The sequence below is a fragment of the Eubalaena glacialis genome, chromosome 1 (assembly GCF_028564815.1).
Source record: "Eubalaena glacialis isolate mEubGla1 chromosome 1, mEubGla1.1.hap2.+ XY, whole genome shotgun sequence".
Classification (NCBI taxonomy): Eukaryota; Metazoa; Chordata; class Mammalia; order Artiodactyla; family Balaenidae; genus Eubalaena; species Eubalaena glacialis.
Genome location: NC_083716.1, coordinates 85,104,172 through 85,126,855, shown reverse-complemented (window position 1 = coordinate 85,126,855; position 22,684 = coordinate 85,104,172). Strand labels below are relative to the sequence as shown.

The 22,684-nt window shown below is 41.3% G+C and overlaps 1 protein-coding gene across 1 annotated transcript in view; it reads left to right on the top strand.

Annotated features, from left to right (window-relative positions):
• Positions 1 to 22,684, top strand: part of MTR (5-methyltetrahydrofolate-homocysteine methyltransferase) — a 603,339-nt gene that overhangs the window by 59,042 nt on the left and 521,613 nt on the right. Inside the window, exons 19-24 of the mRNA XM_061198341.1 lie at positions 3,873 to 3,962; positions 5,468 to 5,620; positions 9,150 to 9,257; positions 10,602 to 10,702; positions 19,140 to 19,207; positions 19,789 to 19,909. Of these exons, the coding sequence (XP_061054324.1) occupies positions 3,873 to 3,962; positions 5,468 to 5,620; positions 9,150 to 9,257; positions 10,602 to 10,702; positions 19,140 to 19,207; positions 19,789 to 19,909 (641 nt within the window). The remainder of the gene's footprint in view (positions 1 to 3,872; positions 3,963 to 5,467; positions 5,621 to 9,149; positions 9,258 to 10,601; positions 10,703 to 19,139; positions 19,208 to 19,788; positions 19,910 to 22,684) is intronic.

Below are 22,684 nucleotides of genomic sequence, written 5' to 3'. Positions count from 1 at the left end.
GATCCGGACTTGGTGCTTCTGACTGCCAGTGGGCACTCACGCTCCCCTTTGGTTTCTTCTTGAGGAGTTTCCTCCTTTGATGCTGGTCCAGTTTAATATCAAGAACAAAACACATGTCCCCACGAGGACCCTGTGAAGCGGGAGCTGCTCTCGAGCAGTAGATGCAGTTGAAGGAGTAGCCAATGGACTTGGCAGTTGAGTGGCCACTCTGCTTGGAAGCTTTCTGTTTTGATGAGCTTCCTCGGTGTGTCTGGTGTCTGGCTGACTTAGTGTGTGAAACTGCAGCAACTTGTGTTTAGATCATGGAGAGTGTCCTACCGAATAACTAGTTGGAAAGCAGATGGGCACAGCATGCCAGGTCGTACTTCTGAAATAGCTGCTCTTAAATGGTACCATTTAAAATATTGATTTTCTGAAGCATGTTTATCATTTATGAGGTGGGGTAGTGAAATCCCTGACACTGTAGTGAAATCCTCACTGGCCTTCACTGCATCCTCGTTTCCCGCTGTTGATAATCACACATGTATCGACCCCTCCCCGCCCCTTCTGTGCAGAGCACTGGTGTTTTTCTGTGAACACACCATGTCTTTTTTCCAAGAGTGTTTGGAACACTCTGCCCTGTTTTTACTTATCAGACTCCATCCCGCAGGCAGAAATTGCCTGATTGTGTGGCTAATAGAACAAATGGTGTTTACATGTATCAGGTGATGTGAATGTGAGCTTTAGAAGGACTCTTTCTTGTTTTTTCCTTTTCTTTTCTTTTCCTTTTTTTTTTTTTTGTGGTGTCACACAGCTCTAGTTTCATATTTTCTCTTAAATAAAGGTCAGAGTACATAGTCCATGAATTTTGGAATTTTTAGTCTTTTTAATTGAGGTATAATTAACATGTAACATTAATTTCAGGTGTACAGCATAATGATTTGATATCAGTATCTACTGTGAAGTGATCATCACAGTAAGGTTAGTTAACATCCATCACCACATTTTTTTTTTTTTTAGATTCCAAATATAAGTGAGATCATACAGTATTTGTCTTTCTCTGTCTGACTTATTTCACTTAGCATGATGCCCTCAAGGTCCATCCATGCTGTTTCAAATGGCAGGATTTCCTCTTTTTTATGTCCAAATACTATTCCATTGTATATATATATCCACCACACTTTCTATATCCATTCATCCACTGATGAACACTTAGGTTGTTTTCACATCTTGACTATTGTAAATAATGCTGAGATATATATATATATATATATTTTTTTAATTGCCATCTTTAAGGTTTTTCAGCATGCAAGAGAGGCATTGGTCTCTCGACATGTGACAAAGCCCTGCGTCATTCAGTTACCCCAGACCTCAACCCTGGAGCTCCCCCCAGGCCCTTCCTTCTTTCCTACCACACTGTCCATTACTTGATGCCTTTATGTTTGTCCTTTCCTCCTCTTCCTGTTCCTACCGCTGTAGTTCAGGCCTTCATCATGGACTGTTAAAATATTCTCCCCCTTCTAGGGTTCTCTTAAAAATACTACTTTGATGGGAATTCCCTGGCGGTCCAGTTGTTAGGACTCGGTGCTTTCACTGCCAAGGGCCCGGGTTCAATCCCTGGGTGGGGAACTAAGATCCCACAAGCCATGTGGCCAAAAGAAAAAAAATTACTACTTTGAATGTTACTCTGCAGCTTCAGAACTTTGTATTGTATCATTCCCCCACCTCCACCCCTACTACCACTGCCTGGAAGGTTAAGTCCAAACTCCAGAGCATGGATTTCTGGCACTCTGTGACTTGGCCTCTACTATCCTGCCCAAACATTGCTCTGGAAAATCCGTTCTTGTTCAGGATTAAATCATTCAGCTAATATTTACCCAACTCTTGTTTTGTGCTTTGTGCTTTCTGTACTTAGAGGATCTAAGTAGTAAGAGAGACGTGCCCCTACAGAGCCTACAGCTAGTGAGACATGCAAAAGTGTGTAGAGGCAGTTGTCATCGAGTGTGGTGGGTAGGTGCTGTGACAGGGCATGTATAGGATGCTCTAGACTGCTTAGGAAGAACACTGAACCCAAAGGTAGAGGTGGTCAGGGAAAGCCTCCCAGAAATGCTGGGTCAGGTGAGACCTGAAAGCTCAATAGGAGTTAGCCAGGCTAAGGTTTGGGGTTGGACTGTACTGGTATTCCCTGCCAGAGGAGGAGTATTTGCATCTAGCTGGGGCCTGGCATCTGGTAGGTGCTGAATAAATGTCAGATGAACGGAAGTGAAGGCCGGGGGGTGAAAGAGATGATGGAGAGTGTAAGGAATTGAAACGTTCAAGACGGCTGAGCTCCTCAGGAGTGGCAGAAGGTGAAGCTGGGAGGAAGTCAGGTCAGGGCATTGTATGGCATGGAGAGGAGTCGGTACTGTATCTGGAGAGAAATAGGGAACTTACAGTGAATTTTTTCCCATGGGCGCAGTTTGATCAGGTTTGCATTTTGGAAAGGCCCCTCTGGCTACAGGGTGGAAGATGCATTGGAGAGCAGGGTGATCCTGGCCTGTGGAGACCAGTTAGCTGCTTGCACTATGAAAGTGGAAGCGGGGTAGAGAGAAAAAATGAGACGATGTAATCATTAGGACTAGGCGATTGATTGAATGTGAGGAATGGATGGAGAGTCAAGAGTGATACTTAGGTTTATGGTTTGGGCAACTAGTGCCATCAGTCGAGATGGAGGAAACAGAATGCCATTCACCTTCCATACCATGATCATTGTGCGTTTGTCCCTTTGCTGAATCTGTCAGCTTCTTCGAGGTCTCTCTTCACCACTCCAGTTGGCGATGATCCGCAAAATTCCTAGCCTCGTCTGTGTCATCTCCTCATTCAGCCCTTGGCACGTGCTTTCTCTTTAGCTTACCTTTCTTTGTGTGTTTCCACCTCCCTTATGATACGGCAAAGTCCCCGAGAGCACAGTCTGTGTCTTGCACCTCGCAGTGTGCCCACCTCCGGGATGATTTCTGGCTTAGCTTCATTACAGCCTCTCTGCACATATCTGTGGGTAGTGATGGTCCTTGTTGAGAACTTTAAAAGCTCATCAGATATGAGGTTTAGCTAGCTTCTCTTACTGTCCTGGAAATCTTTGGTCCTAAGATGCTATCTTTTAGGAAAAAAGGAAAGAAAAAAAATGGAGCCTCACTCTGTCTCTCTACTAAGCATTCAAATCCTAGTGGTGATCATTTTGTGATTATAGGAATATTGAAGCACTATGCTGTGCACCAGGAACTAACATAGTGTTGTAGGTCGATTATGCTTTAAAAACAAACAAACGCATAGAAAAAGAGATCAGATTTGTGATTACTAGAGGCAGGGATGGGGGGAGGGAGAATAGGATAAAAGCAGTCAAAAGATACAGACTTCCTCGTAAGATAAGTAAGTACTAGGGGTGTAATGTACAACATGATAAATATAATTAATGCTGCTGTATATTATATATGAAAGTTGTTAAGAGAATAACTCCTGAGAGTTCTCATCACAAGAAAAAATGTCTTTTTCTTTTTCTTTTATTTTGTATCTATATGAGATGATGGATGGTCACTAAACTTACTGTGGTAAACATTTCATGATGTATGTAAGTCAACTCATTATGCTGTATACCTTAAACTTACACGGTGCTGTATGTCAATTCTATTTTAATAAAACTGGAAGGAAAACATTTTTTTAAAAATAAAAGTTCAAATCCTAAAAGACTTCTCTCTTTCCATCTTTCCTTACCTCAAACATTTACCGAGATCTTAATTCATGCTGGATACTCTACTAGGGCCTTGAAATGTAAAAGAAGAATAAGGCATAGTTTTTTTCTGCCAATTAGCTGAGTAAGTGACCTGTTGTATCATCTCTCTGTCCAAATTTCAATCCAGGCTCAGGGCAAGGGAGGGAAGAAAGTCATCCAGACCGATGAGTGGAGGAATGGCCCCATCGAAGAACGCCTTGCATACGCTCTTGTGAAGGTGAGTGTGGGCTGGAGGCTGGGGCTTGTCCTGGGGGCTGATGATGTGGCTGGAGGGGAGGTGCTGCAGCAGCTGACAAAGAGGGTTCCCTGGACCACCCTGGGTGATTTTGCCCTCCACGCCCCCCCCCCACCTCCAGCACCTTTGGTAGTGTCTAGACATACTTTTGGTTTTCCCAACTGGGGGTGGAAGCTTTTACTGGCATCCAGTGGTCAGGGATGCTGCTGAACTGACCATCCTACAATGCACAGGATAGGCCTGCACCACAGAGAATTATTCAGTCCAAACTGTCAGTAATGCCGAGGTTGAGAAATGCTGTCTGAGACCAAGTTGCTGTCGTTTGGTCAACAAGCGAATCCTGGCTCTTCTGCTATAATTGGAATTTTAGGCCAGATAAATAATCTCTTGGCTTCAGTTTTCTCATTTGTGAGTCTGGAAAATTTCAGAGTTGTTTTTTTTTTAAAATTAATTAATTAATTTTGGCTGTGTTGGGTCTTTTGTTGCTGCTCACGGGCTCTCTCTAGTTGCGGCGAGCGGGGGCTACTCTTGGTTGCGGTGCGCGGGCTTCTCATTGCGGTGGCTTCTCGTTGCGTAGCACGGGCTCTAGGCGCGTGGGCTTCAGTAGTTGTGACACATGGGCTTCAGTAGTTGTGGCATGCGGGCTTCAGTAGTGTGGCACGTGGGCTCAGTAGTTGTGGCTCACGGACTCTAGAGCATGGGCTCAGTAGTTATGGCGCACGGGCTTAGTTGCTTTGCGGCATGTGGGATCTTCCCGGACCAGGGCTCGAACCCATGTGCCCTGCATTGGCAGGCGGATTCTTAACCACTGCACCACCAGGGAAGCCCCAGAGTTCTTTTTTTGCCTCTAGGATTTAACTTTTAATTTCTTGGACCTTTTGAGATTCACCTACTTCAGGCTGTGGAACTAGTCAGCCACCTCTAAGGATCCTTGAACTGGGGATGCGGGAGGATTAGGGCCTGAGCAGTGAAGGCAGGACAAGTCAGTAGAAGCTTCATGGACTGAACTTCGTCTAAGTGTCCTGCCCATTGTCATTCCTCCCCCCACCCAGCCCTGTAACATTACAGTGAGAAAACATACTGTTTTCACAGGAGATATTTGTTAATATGTAACCTGTTAAACCACTAGGAAAAAAAGTGTATTTTATTATGAATTTGAACTTCACTTATTAGTACTCCTTCTGTCACTAATTTTTCACTTTTACTCAATATTTACTTTATATCAATAAAGCCAGCTAAGCACTTTACACTGGTTATCTCATTTAACCCTGAGAATAACCACATGAGGTTGGTACTGTGTGATATATTAATCGAGGAAACTGAGGCTTAATGAATTGTCTAAATTAGTGATAGGAGCCAGGGTTTGAACCCATGCAGTCTGATTCCAAAACCCATAATCTTAAGTATTTCCATGATTTATTCTTTGTTAGCTATTTAAGCCAATTTTTTCTGTGATATTTTTCCTATTTTTTTTTGTGTGTGTGTAGGGCATTGAAAAATACATTATTGAGGATACTGAGGAAGCCAGATTAAACCAGGAAAAATATCCCCGACCTCTGAATATCATTGAAGGGCCACTGATGAATGGCATGAAAATTGTTGGTGATCTTTTTGGAGCTGGAAAAATGTTTCTACCTCAGGTTGGCAAATGGTGGGGGGAAAATTTTCACAATTGAAAGAAAAAGCCTTTATCTTTTAATGCATAGTAAGTTTGGGTATATTTCTCAGGTTTTAATTTTGACAAGAGCTCAGGGGCATTGAGATGTGATTCTGGTCATTCTTTCTCTAAATTCATTTTTAGGAGTAGTCTGGAAAAGTCCATCTAGGCTGGTGTGGAGGTTAGAGGTCATCTGGATATTCCCAGCATTCTAGTCTTCATGTTCTGGGCTTCTGTATCACTTCTTACCCTAACACCTGTCTCTCCTCCACCCCCAAATTAAAATAAAACCCAAGTTATACAGAGTGCATTAAGTCAGATAGAGAAAAACAAATACCGTATATTAATGCATGTGTGTGGAACCTAGAAAAATGGTACAGATGAACCGGTTTGCAAGACAGAAATAGAGACACAGATGTAGAGAACAAATGTGTGGACACCAAGGGGGGAAAGTGGCGGGGGGGTGGTGGTGGTGGTGTGATGAATTGGGAGATTGGGATTGACATGTATACACTAATATGTATAAAATGGATAACTAATGAGAACCTGCTGTATAAAAATAAATTAAATTTAAAAAAAAACCCAAGATTAATGTAAAATTATCATATTAAGATTTGATTTGACCAGCCAGTGCTCATCCTTAAGGATGAATATTTTGAAAAGGTCATTACCATTTTAAATAGTGATATACATTAAATGATATATTTCAAGTAAAACCAGTACTCTTACTCTTATTTTGACTTACAGCAGCTACTGACCACATCAGTTAACAAGTCTTGTTGAACCTTCTGGGTTCAGGTCTGTGAGGCATACAAAAAATGAAAAGTCCCTGTTCTTTTTTTTTTTTTTCTTATTTAACTTTTTTTAAAATTTAAGCTATAGTTGATTTTTTTAAAACTCATTCTACATTTAATTATTCATTGCCCATTTCCCCTGTTTCCTTCATAGCATTCATTTTTTCTTATAGCTTTATTGTTTTATAATTAATATACAATAAACTGCACGTATTTAAAGGATGCAGTTTGATAAGCTTTAACATGTCTGCACCTGTGAAACCATAACCACACTCAAAATAAGGAGCATTCAGTTGTCCTGTCTTAGTCTCCCCCCATCTGGGGCAGTTCCACAGTCTTTATTTTTCATGATGTTGACTTACTATTTTAACTTTTTATTTTCGAGTTAACTTTAGACTTACAGACAAGTTGCAGATGTAGTTTAAAGTGTCCATGTATCCCTCACTCAACTTCTTCCCTTAATGTTAACATTTTCACTTGATCGTAGTACAGTTATCAGAACCAGGAAATTAACATTGGTATAATACTGTTAACGAAAGACCTTATTCAGATTTCACTAGTGTTTCCGCTGCTGTTCTCTTTGTGTTCCACAACCCCACATTGCTTTTATCCTGCCTTTTCTAACAGTTCCTGAGTCTTTCCTTGTGACCTTGACTTTTTTTTTTTTTAATTAATTAATTAATTAATTTACATTTTTGGCTGTGTCGGGTCTTCGTTTCTGTGCGAGGGCTTTCTCCAGTTGCAGCAAACGGGGGCCACTCTTCATCGCGGTGCACGGGCCTCTCATTGCGGAGCACAGGCTCCAGACGCGCAGGCTCAGCAGCTGTGGCTCACGGGCCCAGTTGCTCTGCGGCATGTGGGATCTTCCTGGACCAGGGCTCGAACCCGTGTCCCCTGCATTGGCAGGCAGATTCTCAACCACTGCGCCACCAGGGACGCCCCGTGACCTTGACTTTTGAAGAGTATAGTACAGTTTGATAATGGTAGCCTGTCCCTCAGTTTGAATTTGTCTGATGTTTTCTCATTTTTGGCAAGAATAACACAGTATAATGCTGTGCCCTTCTTGGTGGATCATATCAGGAGGCCCATCATGTTGCTGTGTCTCATTACTGGTGAGGTTAACTTTGATCATTTGGTTAATGGTGCCTGCTATGTTTCTCCACTGTAAATTTACTTGTGGGGAGAAACTTTGAGACTATGCAAATATCCTGTTTCTCATCCTACTTCTACTCATGAATTTTAGCATACGTTGATGAATTTTATAAAAGGCCCTGTTCTTTTTTGTCTATTTAATAAATTTGACATGTTATGTTTTGTAAATTTAAAGTGCACAGTGATACATTTATATATTGTAATATGATTGCCATTGAAGTAATTTTTATCACACTGTATCATTATAGTACAATATTATTGTCTATATTCATTATACTGTGTTAGATCTCTATGGCTTATTTATTTGTTACAAGTTTGTACCCTTAAATACCATCAGTCTTATCTTCCCATCCCCTATCCTTTGGTAACCACCATTTTACTCTCTGTTTTGTTTTGTTTTTTCTTTCTTGTTTGCCTTTTTCAGGTTCCGCATGTAAGTGATATCATACAGTACTTATCTATCTCTATCTGATTTATCTTGCTTAGTATAATGTACTCAAGGTCCATCTATGTTTTTTGCACATGGTGGGATATCCTCTTTTATCATGGCTGAATAATATTGCATTGTATATATGTACCACATCTTTTTTATCCATTCATCTGTTGATGGGTGTTCGGGTTGTTTCCATATCTTGGCTACTATAAATAATGCTGTGATAAACATGGATGTGCAAATATCTTATCGAAATCCTGATTTCATATCCTTTGGGTTTACACCCAAAAGTGGAATTGCTGGATCGTGTGGTAGACCTATTTTTAATTTTTTAAAGAACCTCCATATTGTTTTCCATATAGTTGGACTAATTTACATTCCCACCAACAGTGCATAGGAGTTCCCTTTTCACCACATCCTCACCAGCACCTGTTGTTTCTTATCTTGGTGATGGCCATTCTAACAGGTGTGAGGTGATATCTCAGTGTGGTTTTGATTAGCATTTCCCTGATGATTAGTGGTGTTGAGCATCTTTTCATATGCCTACTGGCCATTTTGATATCTTCTTTGGAAAAATGTCTTTTTATTTCTTCTGCCCACTTTTTAATCGGAATATTTGGTTTTTTGTTATGAAGTTGTGTTAGTTCTTTATATATTTTGGATATTAATCTCTTATCCAATATATGTTTGCAAAATTCTTCTCCAATTCTGTAAGCTTTAAAAGGTCCTTTTTTGCATAAGCCTTAATTGTAGGTGAATTGCAACACTGGGGATTGAGAAGAGAAGGCTGACAAGGGGCTCTGGGAGGAGAAGCTTGACACCTGAAGGATGTATAGAACATGGAGATGTGATGGAGGGCCCTCTAGGCAGAGAAAAAATAACGTGCAGAAGTTCAGAGGACAGAAACTGCAACATTTGGTTTCTAGCCTTGTTTTCCTCCTGCTCTACCTCATTCATTGACTTTCCTCACGGAGATCTCCTTCGTTACCCCACCCACTGTCATAAGTGGACTCCAGGGTGGCTGACCTGAGGACAAAGCATGCATAATAATTTGTGCTAAAATTTCACAAGTGGCCAGTGGCAATCATCCAGGTGTTCTGGTAAATATGCCTGACTCTGTGTATTTACCCCAGGTTATAAAGTCAGCTCGGGTCATGAAGAAGGCTGTGGGTCATCTTATTCCCTTCATGGAAAAAGAGAGAGAAGAAACCAAAGTGCTTACTGGCACGATAGAAGACAAGGTGAGTCATTTTGTCCGAGCCTGTGGGCCCTGTGGGGATCGGCTCTGCACACTCTTACTGGGGTGTGGGTAGGGACCTAAGCCATCAGGCTTGGCTGTGTTTGTCATGGAAGATGAAAGGGAGAAATGATCCAGCTCTTTTACCAAATATCAGAATACCCTGGGATTTTTCCCATAAATGTGGCTTCATGAAATTTTTAATAGGAACATAATTTTTCAAGCAAAGCCCATGATTTCAAGACAAAAGCAGTTTGTTCATTCATCTACTGACTATTTACAAAGCTCCTACTATGTGCCAGGTACTGTGCTCGACACTGTAGCTAAAAAAGATTGGTCCCTACCCTTGAGATGCTGTTTAGTTTTGGAAAACCTCTTAACCTCTTAACTGAATATTTCCTGTGTGCTGGTCATGTTCTTGTCACCACTTCTGGATTCAGTTCCATTCTTGCTGGCTGTACCACCACAGTAAATCATTAAGCTTTTGACCTTGTTTAGCCCCCTGTGAAGCTCAGGCAGCTTTGGCCCCTAGGATTCTGAATTCTAAAATCGATCTGAGTTTGTGAACGGCTCTTGCATAGTGTTTATAAAAATCCCATTTGCCTTGTGTGCCTTTTTCTTTTCTTTTTCTCTTTTCTTCTTTTCTTCTTTTCTCCCTTCCTTCCTTCCTTCCTTCCTTCCTTCCTTCCTTCCTTCCTCCCTCCCTCCCTCCCTCCCTCCCTCCCTTCCTCCCTCCCTCCCTTCCTTTTTCTGAGGGAAGGAATGCTGACAGTATAGAGCAACAGTGTTGAAGCCCCCCTGCACTGGGCTGTTGTGGTCCTTCCCATTCTGACAGGACGGGTGCAATTCACCAGCTCCTTCCTCTCCCTTTACTGCTAACAGCAAACGTTTATCAGACAGGTTTTGGGGGTTAAGGATATGATCTTCAGCGATGGGACTGTTTTGTATTTGAACTTAAACTGTCCTTTGAGGTGATGGAATGCATGATCTTGGTTGAAGCCCCCTGAGCTAACCAGCTGGGCGGGCCTCCTCCGAGCTGCTGGGGCTTACAGCCTTCTTCTCACAGAGCGCGGGACTTGGCTTCTGGGTCCATCTTTTTTTTTTTTGGCCATGCCATGCAGCATGTGGGATCCTACTTCCCCGACCAGGGATCAAACCCACACCCACTGCATTGGAAGCCTGGAGTCCTAACCACTGGACCACCAGGGAAGTCCCCCGAGTCCATCTTTGAGGTTGCCTTGGTTGTATTGAATTGCTTTCTGTGCCGACACCTGTCTGGCTTTAGAGAACTGGGTGATCTGCTCTGAAGTGACCACAGCGATGCTTAGCTGCTTGGCTTCCTCTCCAGGACCCTTACCAAGGTACCATTGTGCTGGCTACCGTTAAAGGCGACGTGCACGACATTGGCAAGAACATAGTTGGAGTAGTCCTTGGCTGCAATAATTTCAGGTGAGTTAAGACCCGTCATTTTCACCCCCTTTCTTATTTAAAATAAAAGCATTAACAGGGTAATTCTTTACTGGGTGCGAAGGGCGTGGTAGGGCAGTAGATATTAGAGGTTATTTTTAATTTCTTTTTCTTCACTGTGTTTTCAAATTTTCTACATTGAACATATCTTTTCAAATGAAGGAAGTTAGTAATTATTTAATGTTGTATGTTCAGTAAGGACAAAAAGAATGGAAAAAACTATTCAAGCAGGGTCAAAACAACAAGAGGCTTCTGGGGATTTGACCTCCGGCCAGAGGCTGGAACATCGGGTCCCACCCCATGGCCCGTGACATTGAGCATATTTCCCTTTTCCTCTCAATGAACTGCCAGATTTTTAGAGCCAAGATCTTGTTAAGACCTTGGCTAAATGAAGTTTTATAAGAAGGCTTTGACTGTACCGTTCTTTTTGCTTTGCTTGGAACAGAACCAGGCATGCCTCCTGGTGTTGATGAAGCTAGTTTTTGAATGTTGTATACAAGTAAAATCGCTTTCTTATATCTTTCATTATAGTTGAATGATTATTCAGCGCAAATTTATTTCTATATGAGAGCTCATGACCCACAGTAAGAGCATGTTTTGCTCAGATTTCAACATATTCTTTGTAATGAAAAGCCTAATATAACTAATGTCTTCTCTGGTCCATGTCCAACCAACAGTCTCTTTGAGTCATGGACTTCTTTCCAATGTGCGTTTTTCTCTATAGAGAAGAGAGACTTGACTGCAGCTACAGCCAGGCCCCCTTGGAGTTGTCTTTGCCCACTGTCAGATAATAATTACCCTCTAAGCCCCCTGCCTAGTCTCAAAATGTTTATCCATGTCTGCATTCATTCAAGGCTAATTAAATGCAGCTAAGAACCACTCAGAAAGGCTGGAGATGGAGGAGCAGTGTCAGGGCGGCACCTTCTTCCCTCTGACTGTCTTCACAGGCACTTCCGTTTGGCTGCCTGTTCACTGTCCAAGACTTAGCATTCTCTCCTGGTCCTGGAAAAGAGGAATATTGTTCTTGGAATATATTAATTTGTTTTTTAAGATAAAAATACTGGAGATACAGTGAAGGTTGTTATAATGAGATTTTACCTATAGGATAAGTATTTGGACGAGGAATAAGTATTTGGATGAGGTATTTGCTTCCTAAAATCTCTGACATTTCTTCTGTTGTCTCATCTTTTCAAACCCTATGTTGTTGGTTTCTATTTGCATTCATCATAATTAGTTCAAATTCAGTTACGCTGATAAATGTTTATAGATCATCTACTACATACCATGCATTGTATCAGAGACACCGAAGTGATTTAGTTGACTTTTCTCCATTTAAGAACTTTACTGTTTATCAGGCTAAAAAGCCAGGAACATATTCAGTGGTGATAGTGGGACAAGAACTATTGAAAAGGCAATTTGTAGGCAAACTCTCTACAGCAATTCTTGAGATATCATTGTCATGTGTTTATCATTTTTTATTATGAAAAATGGACAAGTAGCTGAGAGAATCATACCAGGAATGTTTTTTCCTCCAGTTAAAACATTTTAAGGGACTTCCCTGGTGGTGCAGTGGTTAAGAATCCGCCTGCCAGTGCAGGGGACACAGGTTTGATCCCTGGTCCGGGAAGATCCCACATGCTGCGGAGCAACTAAGCCCGTGCGCCACAACTACTGAACCTGTGCTCTAGAGCCGGCGAGCCACAACTGCTGAAACCCACGTGCCTAGAGCCCGTGCTCCGCAACAAGAGAAGCCACTGCAATGAGAACCCTGCTCACTGCAATGAAGAGTAGCCCCCCGCTTGCTGCACCTAGAGAAAGCCCGCGTGCAGCAACCAAGACCCAAAGCAGTCAAAAAAAAAAAAAAAAAAAAGAGGCCAGGGAAAACTGTGGCATTTCTCCAGGGTGCTACTGGAGCCCAATGTCAACAGTGAAAGTGGCTTATTAAACCTGAGGCTTTCCTCCAGCATACCCAGTTCCTCTGGCTTGTGCACTGGGGGTCACTTATCTGGAGTAACTGGAGAAACATCTTCTGATGAAATTTCATTCTTTTTACAAAAAAAAAAAAAAAAGTTAATGTGCAAACTTTTTCTATCAGGTCAAACACTCCTTTGAGTCTTATGTCTTATAACACATAGACTTTTGGCACTGGTGGGTTTAATGTTATGACGTCAGCTAGTAGACAGGTGCCCCTGATAGCTGCTTTATGTAGTTAAATGTATGGTTTTGCTGGGTATCCATGTTCCAGCTGATGCCTGGGTGAATCACCCAGCTAGTGAGTGAGTCTAGCAAACCATCCAGTACCAGATATTAATGCAACTTTCTCATTCCTGGTTCTTTGTCGTTGATGCAGTAAATCTCATGAAAAGACGTGTTCTTTGTGGGGGAAAAAAGAAGTAAAGAGGACTGAAAGTGATAGTTCTGTCTAGACAGAAAACACATTTTTTATGGGGATGATGCAATAGAATTTGCAGATTTGAGAATTTAAATAGATCTGGGGATGTGTCCACCAAGAGTTTACTAATACCTAACATTTGTTTTCTGCTTCACAATTTATATAGTGCTTTTATGTAACTGATTTTTCTTTTTCTTTGTTTTTTGGTATTCTTTTCCTGATTCCTTCCTTCCTTCCTCCCTCCCTCCCTCCCTCTCTTTCTTTCTTTCTTTTTGTTCATTCTTTCTTTTTATGGTTTTGATCCTGCTTTGCCTGCCTCAATTATTGTATTTCTCATTTTACACAGCTAGCAAGTGGCAGACTGTACTCAGGGCTTCTGAATCCAAAAGTCCGGATTCTGTGTTATGTCATTTTAGCTTCCAGTATTTATTCCAGTTATAAACAACTTTAACTGTAATATATAATATGAATATTCTAGTTAAATTCCTCTGAAGAAATAATTTAGAATATTTAAAAACATTTTTGATCAGATATTTGATTACATGAAAGTTGATTTTAGATATACTCTTTAACAATAATTATATAAAAAGACAAATGTGGACTTTTCCCATTTAACAGATAATGCACACTGTTTAACTGGGTACGAAAAAGTAGGATATATTAACAGAAATGTTAAAATTAGATATACATCTAGTACTTTAAAAAATATGGATCTGATGAAACAGATAATGAGGCATATTTTCATTTTAACCAGTGGTTCTTAATATAATTGTCTAGTATGGGTAAATAATATGCAATATATGGCTAAGAAGGGGACACTTTGAAACTGTATAATGTTAGAGCTTTCAGCTGAGTGAGGAAAACGACTGTATCTAAGTCAAGGGCGCACTAGAGACTTCTCCTAGCACCTCAACATGCTCTCTTTATAATTATTTGGAGGCTTTCAACTGTGTGTGTGTGTGTGTGTGTCTGTCGTTTTCCAGCTTAATTGAGATATAATTGACATATAACATTGTTTAAGGTGTAAAACGTGTTGATTTGATACACTTATATATTGCAGTATGATCACTACCATAGTGTTAGCTAACACCTCCATCACATCACGTAATTACCATTTCTTGTTTGTGGTGAGCAATTAAGATCTACTTTCTAAACACTCTCAAGTATATCATACAGTATTGTTAACTCCATTCACAGTGCTGTGCATTATATCCCTAGAACTTATTCATCTTCCAACTGGAAGTTTGTACCCTTGACCAGCGTCTCCCCATTTCCCCACCCCTCAGCCCCTGGTAACACCGGTTCTACTCTCTGTTTCTATGAGTTCAGCTTTTTTAGATTCCCCGTGTGAGCATATCATAAAGTATTTGTCTCTCTCTGTCTGACTTATTTCACTTAGCATAATGCCCTCATGGTCCATCCATGTCATAATGGCAGGATTTCCTTCTTTCTTATGGCTTCTTATGGTTCCATTGTATGCATGTATCACTCCTGCTTTATCCATTTATCTGTTCTTAACTACAGCTTGGAAACCTTAGTTGGGGCTGCAGACTGGTACGGTACTCCCATCTAGTGGTGGTACATGTGAATTGCAGGATCAGAAGAAGCTGCCACCTTTAACTTCATTTCACAATGACAGCAAATATGAGGCACCCTAAGTGGATGCAGATGCAAAGCTAGCTTTATATTCCATTTTAATTCCTTCTGGAGAGTAAAAGGGGCTTTATATATTATAATATTTATTTTCTAAATTGTATGAATTCTTAAATAGTATTGGATGCCTTTGCTAAGGCATTTAGTGCAGCTTACATTTTTTTCTGTATTAGAAACCCAAATTAAATGCTTGCGTTTACAACTCTGTTATAAGCACTTTAGAAAGATGATTATAAAATACAAAATTTTCCATAACATCATTTTTATTTTCTTTAATCTCTCATGTGGCAAAATATAAGAATGTGTATAAGAGGCCTACAGACATGGGGTATAGCTCAGAGTGCAGAAGGGAAACCAAGGGAAAGCCAAAAGAGGTGGAGAGCTATGTGGGGGACTCAGGGAGTTGTAGTAAAGGGGAGAGAAAATGGGAAGAGATGGTGGGAAGAATGGTGGCCGCCACGGAAGGCAGGGATGGGACTGACCCAGGCTTCAGATCCTTTCCTTCAGCCAGGGTTCCCCAGGGTCAGTTGTTTGTGATTCTGGACCTTCATAGTACTAGTTTCTGTCTGGGTGGCCCTCTGTTTTCCTTCATCCAGCTAATACCTACGTATTTTTTTCAAAATGTAGCTGGAATCACCCTCCTGGGGTGCTTCTAGTTGTTACCGAGATTAGATGGTCTCCCACAGCACACTGTAAATGCCTCCTCTGTGGCACTTGTCACACCATATTCTAATTCAGAATATTAATTAGAATTCATATTGTAATGAACTCACATGTGCTCAGAAACTGATTTCTCAACTCACACATGGTCAGAAACTGATCCCTTTCTTCTGGGGTGGGGCTGGGGACAACCCCAGGCCTAGATTAGTTGTCCCTGGTGGTGAGCAGCCTCCTTCCTGTATCCCAGTGCCATAAATACTACTTTCTATGCGTGGAAAACGTTGGGAAGTGCTCCTCTAAACAGTGATGTATTTGACTGTCTCCCAGCAAGACCTCTTAAGGCAGCCTAATACGTTGGAAGTTGAACTTTTACCCCAGACCCCTGGCTCACTGTTTCCAGACCTCTTCTTACCTGCCTGACTGCCGGTTGTCACTCTCTTGCTGATTTCTCCTTCTCTGTGCGACCCCTGAACAGGGGAGTGCTCCGAGGCTCAGCCCTGGGACCTCTTCTCTGTCTGTCCTCACTACCTAGGTTAGTGCTTCTCGGACTGTAATTTGCCTTCTGACCACCTGGGATCTTGATAAAAGTCAGATCGGGTTAAAGTGGGTCTGGTCAGAGAGTCTTAGATCATCTCATTCAGTCTCATGACTTTTTTTTTCTTGCTCCTCTCCCCTTTCATCTCCCCTCCCCTTCCCCTCCTCTCTCCCCGCCTTCCCTCCCCCCTTTCTCCCCACCCTCCACCCGCTTTTGGCAATTTATTTTTCTACATCTTTTACACACGGTCTGAGGACTTTTTAACACCATCTAATATGCTGTCAAGTCCCAAGTTTTATCCCCAGCATGGATCTGTCACCTGGACTCCAGGCTTACCTATCCAGACGACTACCTAAGGGCTCCATTTGGATAGCTAAAGAAACAATATTTTGAAAATCGAACTAATCGCTGCCACTAAGATGCCCTCTACGGGGCTTCCCTGGTGGTGCAGTGGTTAAGAATCCGCCTGCCAGTGCAGGGGACACAGGTCCAGGAAGATCCCACATGCCGCGGAGCAACTAAGCCTGTGGGCCACAACTACTGAGCCTGCGCTCTAGAGCCTGCGAACCACAACTACTGAGCCCACTTGCCACAACTGCTGAAGCCCGTGCGCCTAGAGCCCGTGCTCTGCAACAAGAGAAGCCACTGCAATGAGAAGCCCACGCACCGCAACAAAGAGTAGCCCCCGCTCGCCGCACCTAGAGAAAACCCGCATGCAACAACGAAGACCCAACGCGGCCAAAAATAAAAAATAAATAAATAATAAAAATTAAAAAAAGAAAAAAAGATGCCCTCTTCTCCCTCTCTGACCTTACTCCCTACAGCTTTCTCCTTCCTCCATTTCTTTCCGGCCACGAGGTCTCCTTACTTTTCCTCAAACAAAAGCAAGCATCACACGATGTTCCTGAACGATACAGTGCCTAAAACAAGAAAAAGAATTGAGAGGAAGATGATTCTTGCCATCATACTGATGATTTTTAATTGAATTTTTAAAATATATGCAATGCTGAAAGCAGTCAGCTTTGAAATACATGCCTCTTTGTCTTGATATAAAAGCAATATGCTATTTTGCTTAGTTTTATAGGCTGTATTTAGTCACAGTTTAACAAATCCAGTTGCCAGACTGAGTGCAATGTGCTAAAAAAAAAAAAAAAAGGGTTCCACCTCGCCCCTGTTATAACCTGCAGTGCCCCATCATCAACACCTACAGCATTTGTTCTCTACCGGCTTAGTGCTAACAGACCTGAATAGAGTTAGCATTGATTTGAAATTGTGTACTTACTGAGGATTCCATATGTGCTAGTTTATTTTTTTTTTTAATTTAAGTAATATGGCAACAAGCTAAAAAATCTAACAGTATGAAAAGCTATATAGTGAGAAGCAAGGCTCCTTCCTGCCCCTGGTGTCCAACTACACCCACCTGTTAGCAGCTGACATGATGTCAGGTAGTAGTTCTTAAGCATTGATTTTTTTTTTTAATTTAAAATTATTTTGCCTATTTAGTTATGAGAATTGTTGACATTAGGAAGCAAGTGAAAACGCGTACTGTAATTTTTTAAACGTCTTTAAAACAAATACTTATGATCAAATTAAATTGTCAAAATGACTGACATTCCGTGTACTCTCTAAATCTAGAATAGAAGAGTAGTTTATAGAACATTTTCCAGGGCAGAAGTCCCATTTTCTCCGAGTTCCAGAAAGCTGTCTCCTCCCTCAGTTACAATTCCTTGGTGTTACTCTGTCCTCTGAGCGTAACAGGCTCCAGGCTTCCTCTGCCCAGTTGCATCCCCCTTCTCGTGTGCTGGCCCAGGGTCAGCTCTTCCTTTGAGTCTCACTCCATCTCTCGTGGTTACCTGCTCTCTGATTCAGTCTCCCTCTCCCTCGACTTAAGTCACCAGATTCCTTCTCGTCATCTTTTCATGTGCAGGAACTGACCTCTTCTTGCTTATCCTCCTTGTTGGCTTCCATGTAGGGTATACTGTTCAGTGGATATTTATTGAGTGAACTTACCCAGCATCTTTATTGGCCTACATGGCTAAGAAGATGGATTTTGGTGTCAGATCCTGGTTCAAACCTCAGCTCTGCTACTGATTAGTTGTTTGGACAAGATACTTAACTTCTGGGCCCACACTTCTCTGGGCCCTTCTTCATTAAAATGTAAAAATCATGTTTTCAAGAATTTTAAAAAAAGAGAGAGTATTAATTGGTAAAACCTGCCTCAAAATCGAGTTTAAAATATGAATCAAGCAAGCATCGTAAAAATATTTATATTCTTTAATGCAATAATGCCATTTGTAATAATCCATCCAGTGTATATATTTGGATAAATGCGTGAAGTAAAATATGAAACAAACCACAGAAAATGGGCCTTATGGTAGTGCTTCCATGTAGAGTTCCTATGAGGGTTTAAACAGGATTGTTTATACAGAAGGCTTAGCATAGTGGAAACAACCCAGGTGTCCATTGACAGATGGATGAATAAACACCATGTAGCACATTCATACAATGGAATATTATTCAGCCTTAAAAAGGAATGAAGTTCTGACACAGGCTACAACGTAGAGCAACCTTGAAGTCATTATGCTAAGTGATATAAGCCAGACACAAAAGGACAAATAATGTATGATTCCACTTGTATAAATATCCAGACTAGGCAAATTCATAGAGACAGAAAGTAGAGTAGAGGTTACCAGGGGCTGGGGCGGGCCGATCGGGGATTGTTGCTGAGGGATTACAGAGTTTCTTTTGGGGCGATGAAAGAGTCTTGAAAATAAATGCTGGTGATGATTGCATAACATTGCGACTGACTGATTAGTGATGCTGAATTGTACTTAGGTTAAAATGGCAAATTATGTGTTATATATATTTTACCAGAGCTTAGAAAGTAATAGTGTCCTCTACCAAAAATAATTGAATTGTCTACTTTAAATAGGTGGATTAGATGCTCTGTGGATTAAGTCGGCAAAGGTGTTTAAAAAAGCTCAGCATAGTCCCTGACCCATGGTCAGTTCCTAATAAATGGCAGTCATCGTTGAGTTGGTGGTTGATATTTAGTGAGCTTTTCAGTGTGATTCCAGTTTACGTTAGAGCAGTATTTAATGGCTAAATAAAAATGTTCGTTTAGCTTTTTCACCAGTGGGTTCTCATTAATTTTCTCACATCTCATTTCTGTGCCCCAGAGTTATTGACTTAGGAGTCATGACTCCATGTGACAAGATACTGAAAGCTGCTCTCGACCACAAAGCAGGTACTGTGCAGCCGTGTTCCTGGGCATTTCAGTAAATATCATTTCCTCCCAGTGTCTGTCTATCGGTGAATAGTCATGTCCCAGCCCATGTGGGATGGTGGGACATTCAGACATTCAAGTGTCAGCTCTGCCTGGGGGTGCTGTCATTGCCGTTTATAATGGAGGTCGAAGGGGTGACTAGGTAACCGTGAAACTCCTTTCTAGCTATGAGGAAGGGGAATGGGGACAGGCTTCTTAAAAGAGAACAGTTTTATTAGATTTTTTTCCTCTGTGTGTAGTTGCTTTTATGTTTCTTCTGACACTGTGACACGTTGAGTCTGGGAAATCATGAACTAACAATTGCATGGCTTCCCGAAACTGTGGCAAGCATATTATTGCAACTTGAAGTTGCAAATCATATTTACTCCTGAAAGCAAACAATAAATTGAAAGCCCCCAGTCAGAAAAGAAGGCTCAGAATTAGAAATTAGGAATTTATCTTCTGTCTTGTGGTCTTTATTACAAAGTTTTGAAAATGAGTCTTCATACTTTTCCTCTCATTCTCCTTCTCACTGTCCTTTTTTCTCTTTTTTTAAATAATAGATATAATTGGCCTGTCAGGACTAATCACTCCTTCCCTGGATGAAATGATTTTCGTTGCTAAGGAAATGGAGAGATTAGCTATAAAGATTCCGTTGCTGATTGGAGGAGCTACCACTTCGAGGTAAGTCATGCTAATGAGCTTTGTGCTTCCCTTAAATTCTCTTAAATGCCAGTGTTTAAAAACAGTGATAAAACCTGACTTTTTTTCTTATGCATAGTGCATTGGCTCCTTATCATATAAATACACGAACTTTCCAGCCTTCACACCACAAGAGCCAGAATCATTTGGGGGCCTGCTGCAGGAAACTCCTCTGTCATCTACCCGCCTCTCCCTGTTTTTGGATTCCTTTGGCCTGCAGTCCTCTTTTCCTTCATCTTCTCACCTCCCAGTCAGTTCCTGAGACTTCTAACGAACACTTATCCTCTTGAAATCAAACTGAGTGGAGAAGCTGTGTTTTTTGGCACAAAAACACTGCTTGAACTTTAGCCCACTCTCTGTCTTGAAGCAGATGTCTGACTGAATAATTACAGGTTCTCTTGAAGAAACTCCGACCTTGTAATAGTTGAGATAGAAAGCTGACCTAGAGAGAATGAATCAGAAGATCACTTTGGGAAGTTGTTTCTGAAAGAGAGACCTTTGGGGAACCTTTGGGTCAAATAATTTAAAGAAGAGAAAGTTCAAATTTGGTCACTTATTATTCAGTTTGTCAGATTTCTCCTGGGGTCACGATCATAATGATATTTGGTGAGAGGTATGTTAATTATGGGTATTAGACTTTTTAAAAAATTTTTATTTTATATTGGAGTGCAGTTGATTAACAATGTTGTGTTAATTTCAGGTGTACAGCAGAGTGATTTAGTTGTACGTACACGTAGATCCATTCTTTTTCAAATTCTTTTCCCATTTAGGTTGTTACATAATGTTGAGCAGAGTTCCATGGATATTAGGCTTCTTATGACACATTCCTTATGCCCCATATAGTTCACTTTGGCAGGGAGCAGTGCCCAGGAGGAGCACTGACCTTGATGGTCGCACAAGCATGCAGTTTACCTTTCTGATACAAAATACAGTAGATGCGGGACAAAGCTATTCCAGAGTTCCTTTCACTCTGGAAACAACTGTATGTTAAGCCATTTGTATTAGGGATCTCCACAGAAACAGGATCAGTAAGGGGTGTGTGTGTGCGTGCATGTGTGTGTGTGTGTGTGTGTGTGTGTATGTGTGTCCATACAGGGGGTGTGGGGGGAGGGAGGGAGAGTGATTGATTTTAAGGAACTGGCTTATGCGATATGGGGGCAGGTACGTCTGAAATCTGCAGGGAACGTGGGCAGACTGGAGGCCAGGCAAGAGTTGCTATTGCATCTTGAGTCCAAAGGCGGTCTGGAGTCAGAAGGCCTTCTTCCTCTGGGGACTGCAGTCTTTTCTCTTAAGGTCTTTAATTGATTGGATGAGGCCCACCCACACGGAGGGCAATCTGCTTTACTCAGAGCCTACTGATTTAAATGTTAATCATATCTAAAAAATACCTTCACAGAAATATCTAGATTGTTGTTTGACCAAAAACTGGGTACCATGGCCTACCCAAATTGGCACATAAAATTGACCATCCTTCCATTTATAACCTGAATGGACCATGGTCATGAGTAGTCAGGGTTCTATGTCATGTATCCACTAATTGCTTTTCATACTTGAAGGACTCAGTAGTGTGGCTATTGTTGCTCACATTAGAAAACTAGGTTTGTTTCTCCACGAAGGACTTACCCACTAGGATACTGGCAGATCGTTCTCCAGGGATTTGACCAACCATCGATAACTGAGGTTTCAATGAGCATGGTTGTGGGTAATTGATGATTATAGTGTGAATATTCATTAGCTTAGCAAAGAGAATGGTAAGGGAATCTACAGATTATTGTCAAAGTGAAAGACCTTTTAAAATCATGGTTGTAAAAGAGGATAAATAAATATTTAAATGAGCAGATGTAATGAAATGCATTATGAGTTACGTAAATGTGATGCTGGTTTCCAAATAAGAACCACTTTATGTGGACACTGCACTCGGGAGTTCAATACCAGGAAACCACATATTGCTACTTGTGTAAGTTGGAATGTTACCAATAGTTAATTCTACTATATCTCTTACCAAGTAAGAGCCACCAGATTAAAGAGGTTTCTTAAAAAATAACCAGAAGTAACATGACTAGCCTCTCAGGATACATCATTGGCAAACTTAGCCATAAAGGACTCTTATGGCTATGACTCTATACCAGTTATAACCTGGTATATCAAGTTAAAATTAATCAGATCAGAAATCACCCACAGTCTTAGTGCTATTGTAGAATATCTATTCTCATCGTCTGGGAAACTGAATGTGTTCCTCCAAGGAGACAGAAATCTGGATCCCATGACCTCCCAAGGTCTCTTTAACTCTCTGATGTTTTGTTTGTCGATGAGCTTTTCTGGTTCTGTTCTCTTCCATGCCTGTTGCAGTTTCTGAAAAATTATTTAGAAAATAAAAGCCAATAGTGGTGCTTCCAGGTAACCATCCCCTTCTCCATTGTAGTGCAAGAGCAGCCTTTGAAAAACAGATTCTCGTGCAGCCTCCAGGAATGTCAGTGTAAAATTCCCCCTTCTGCCTTCATTTTAAAGTGGTGACAGTGGGTGAGGTCTCAGACCTGGAGGCTTGCTTCGTCAAGCCCTCTTATTTAAGTAAGCACTTTTGCTAAGTATAGCACTCACGTAGAAAAGTACACAAGTCACAGGTAAACAACTTGATGAATTTTTACAAAAATGAAACCACCCATGTAATAACCCCCAGATCAAGAAATAGAACATTAATGACACTCTGGGAACTTCACTGGATCCCCCGACCTAGTCATTCTGTCTTCTATCACCACA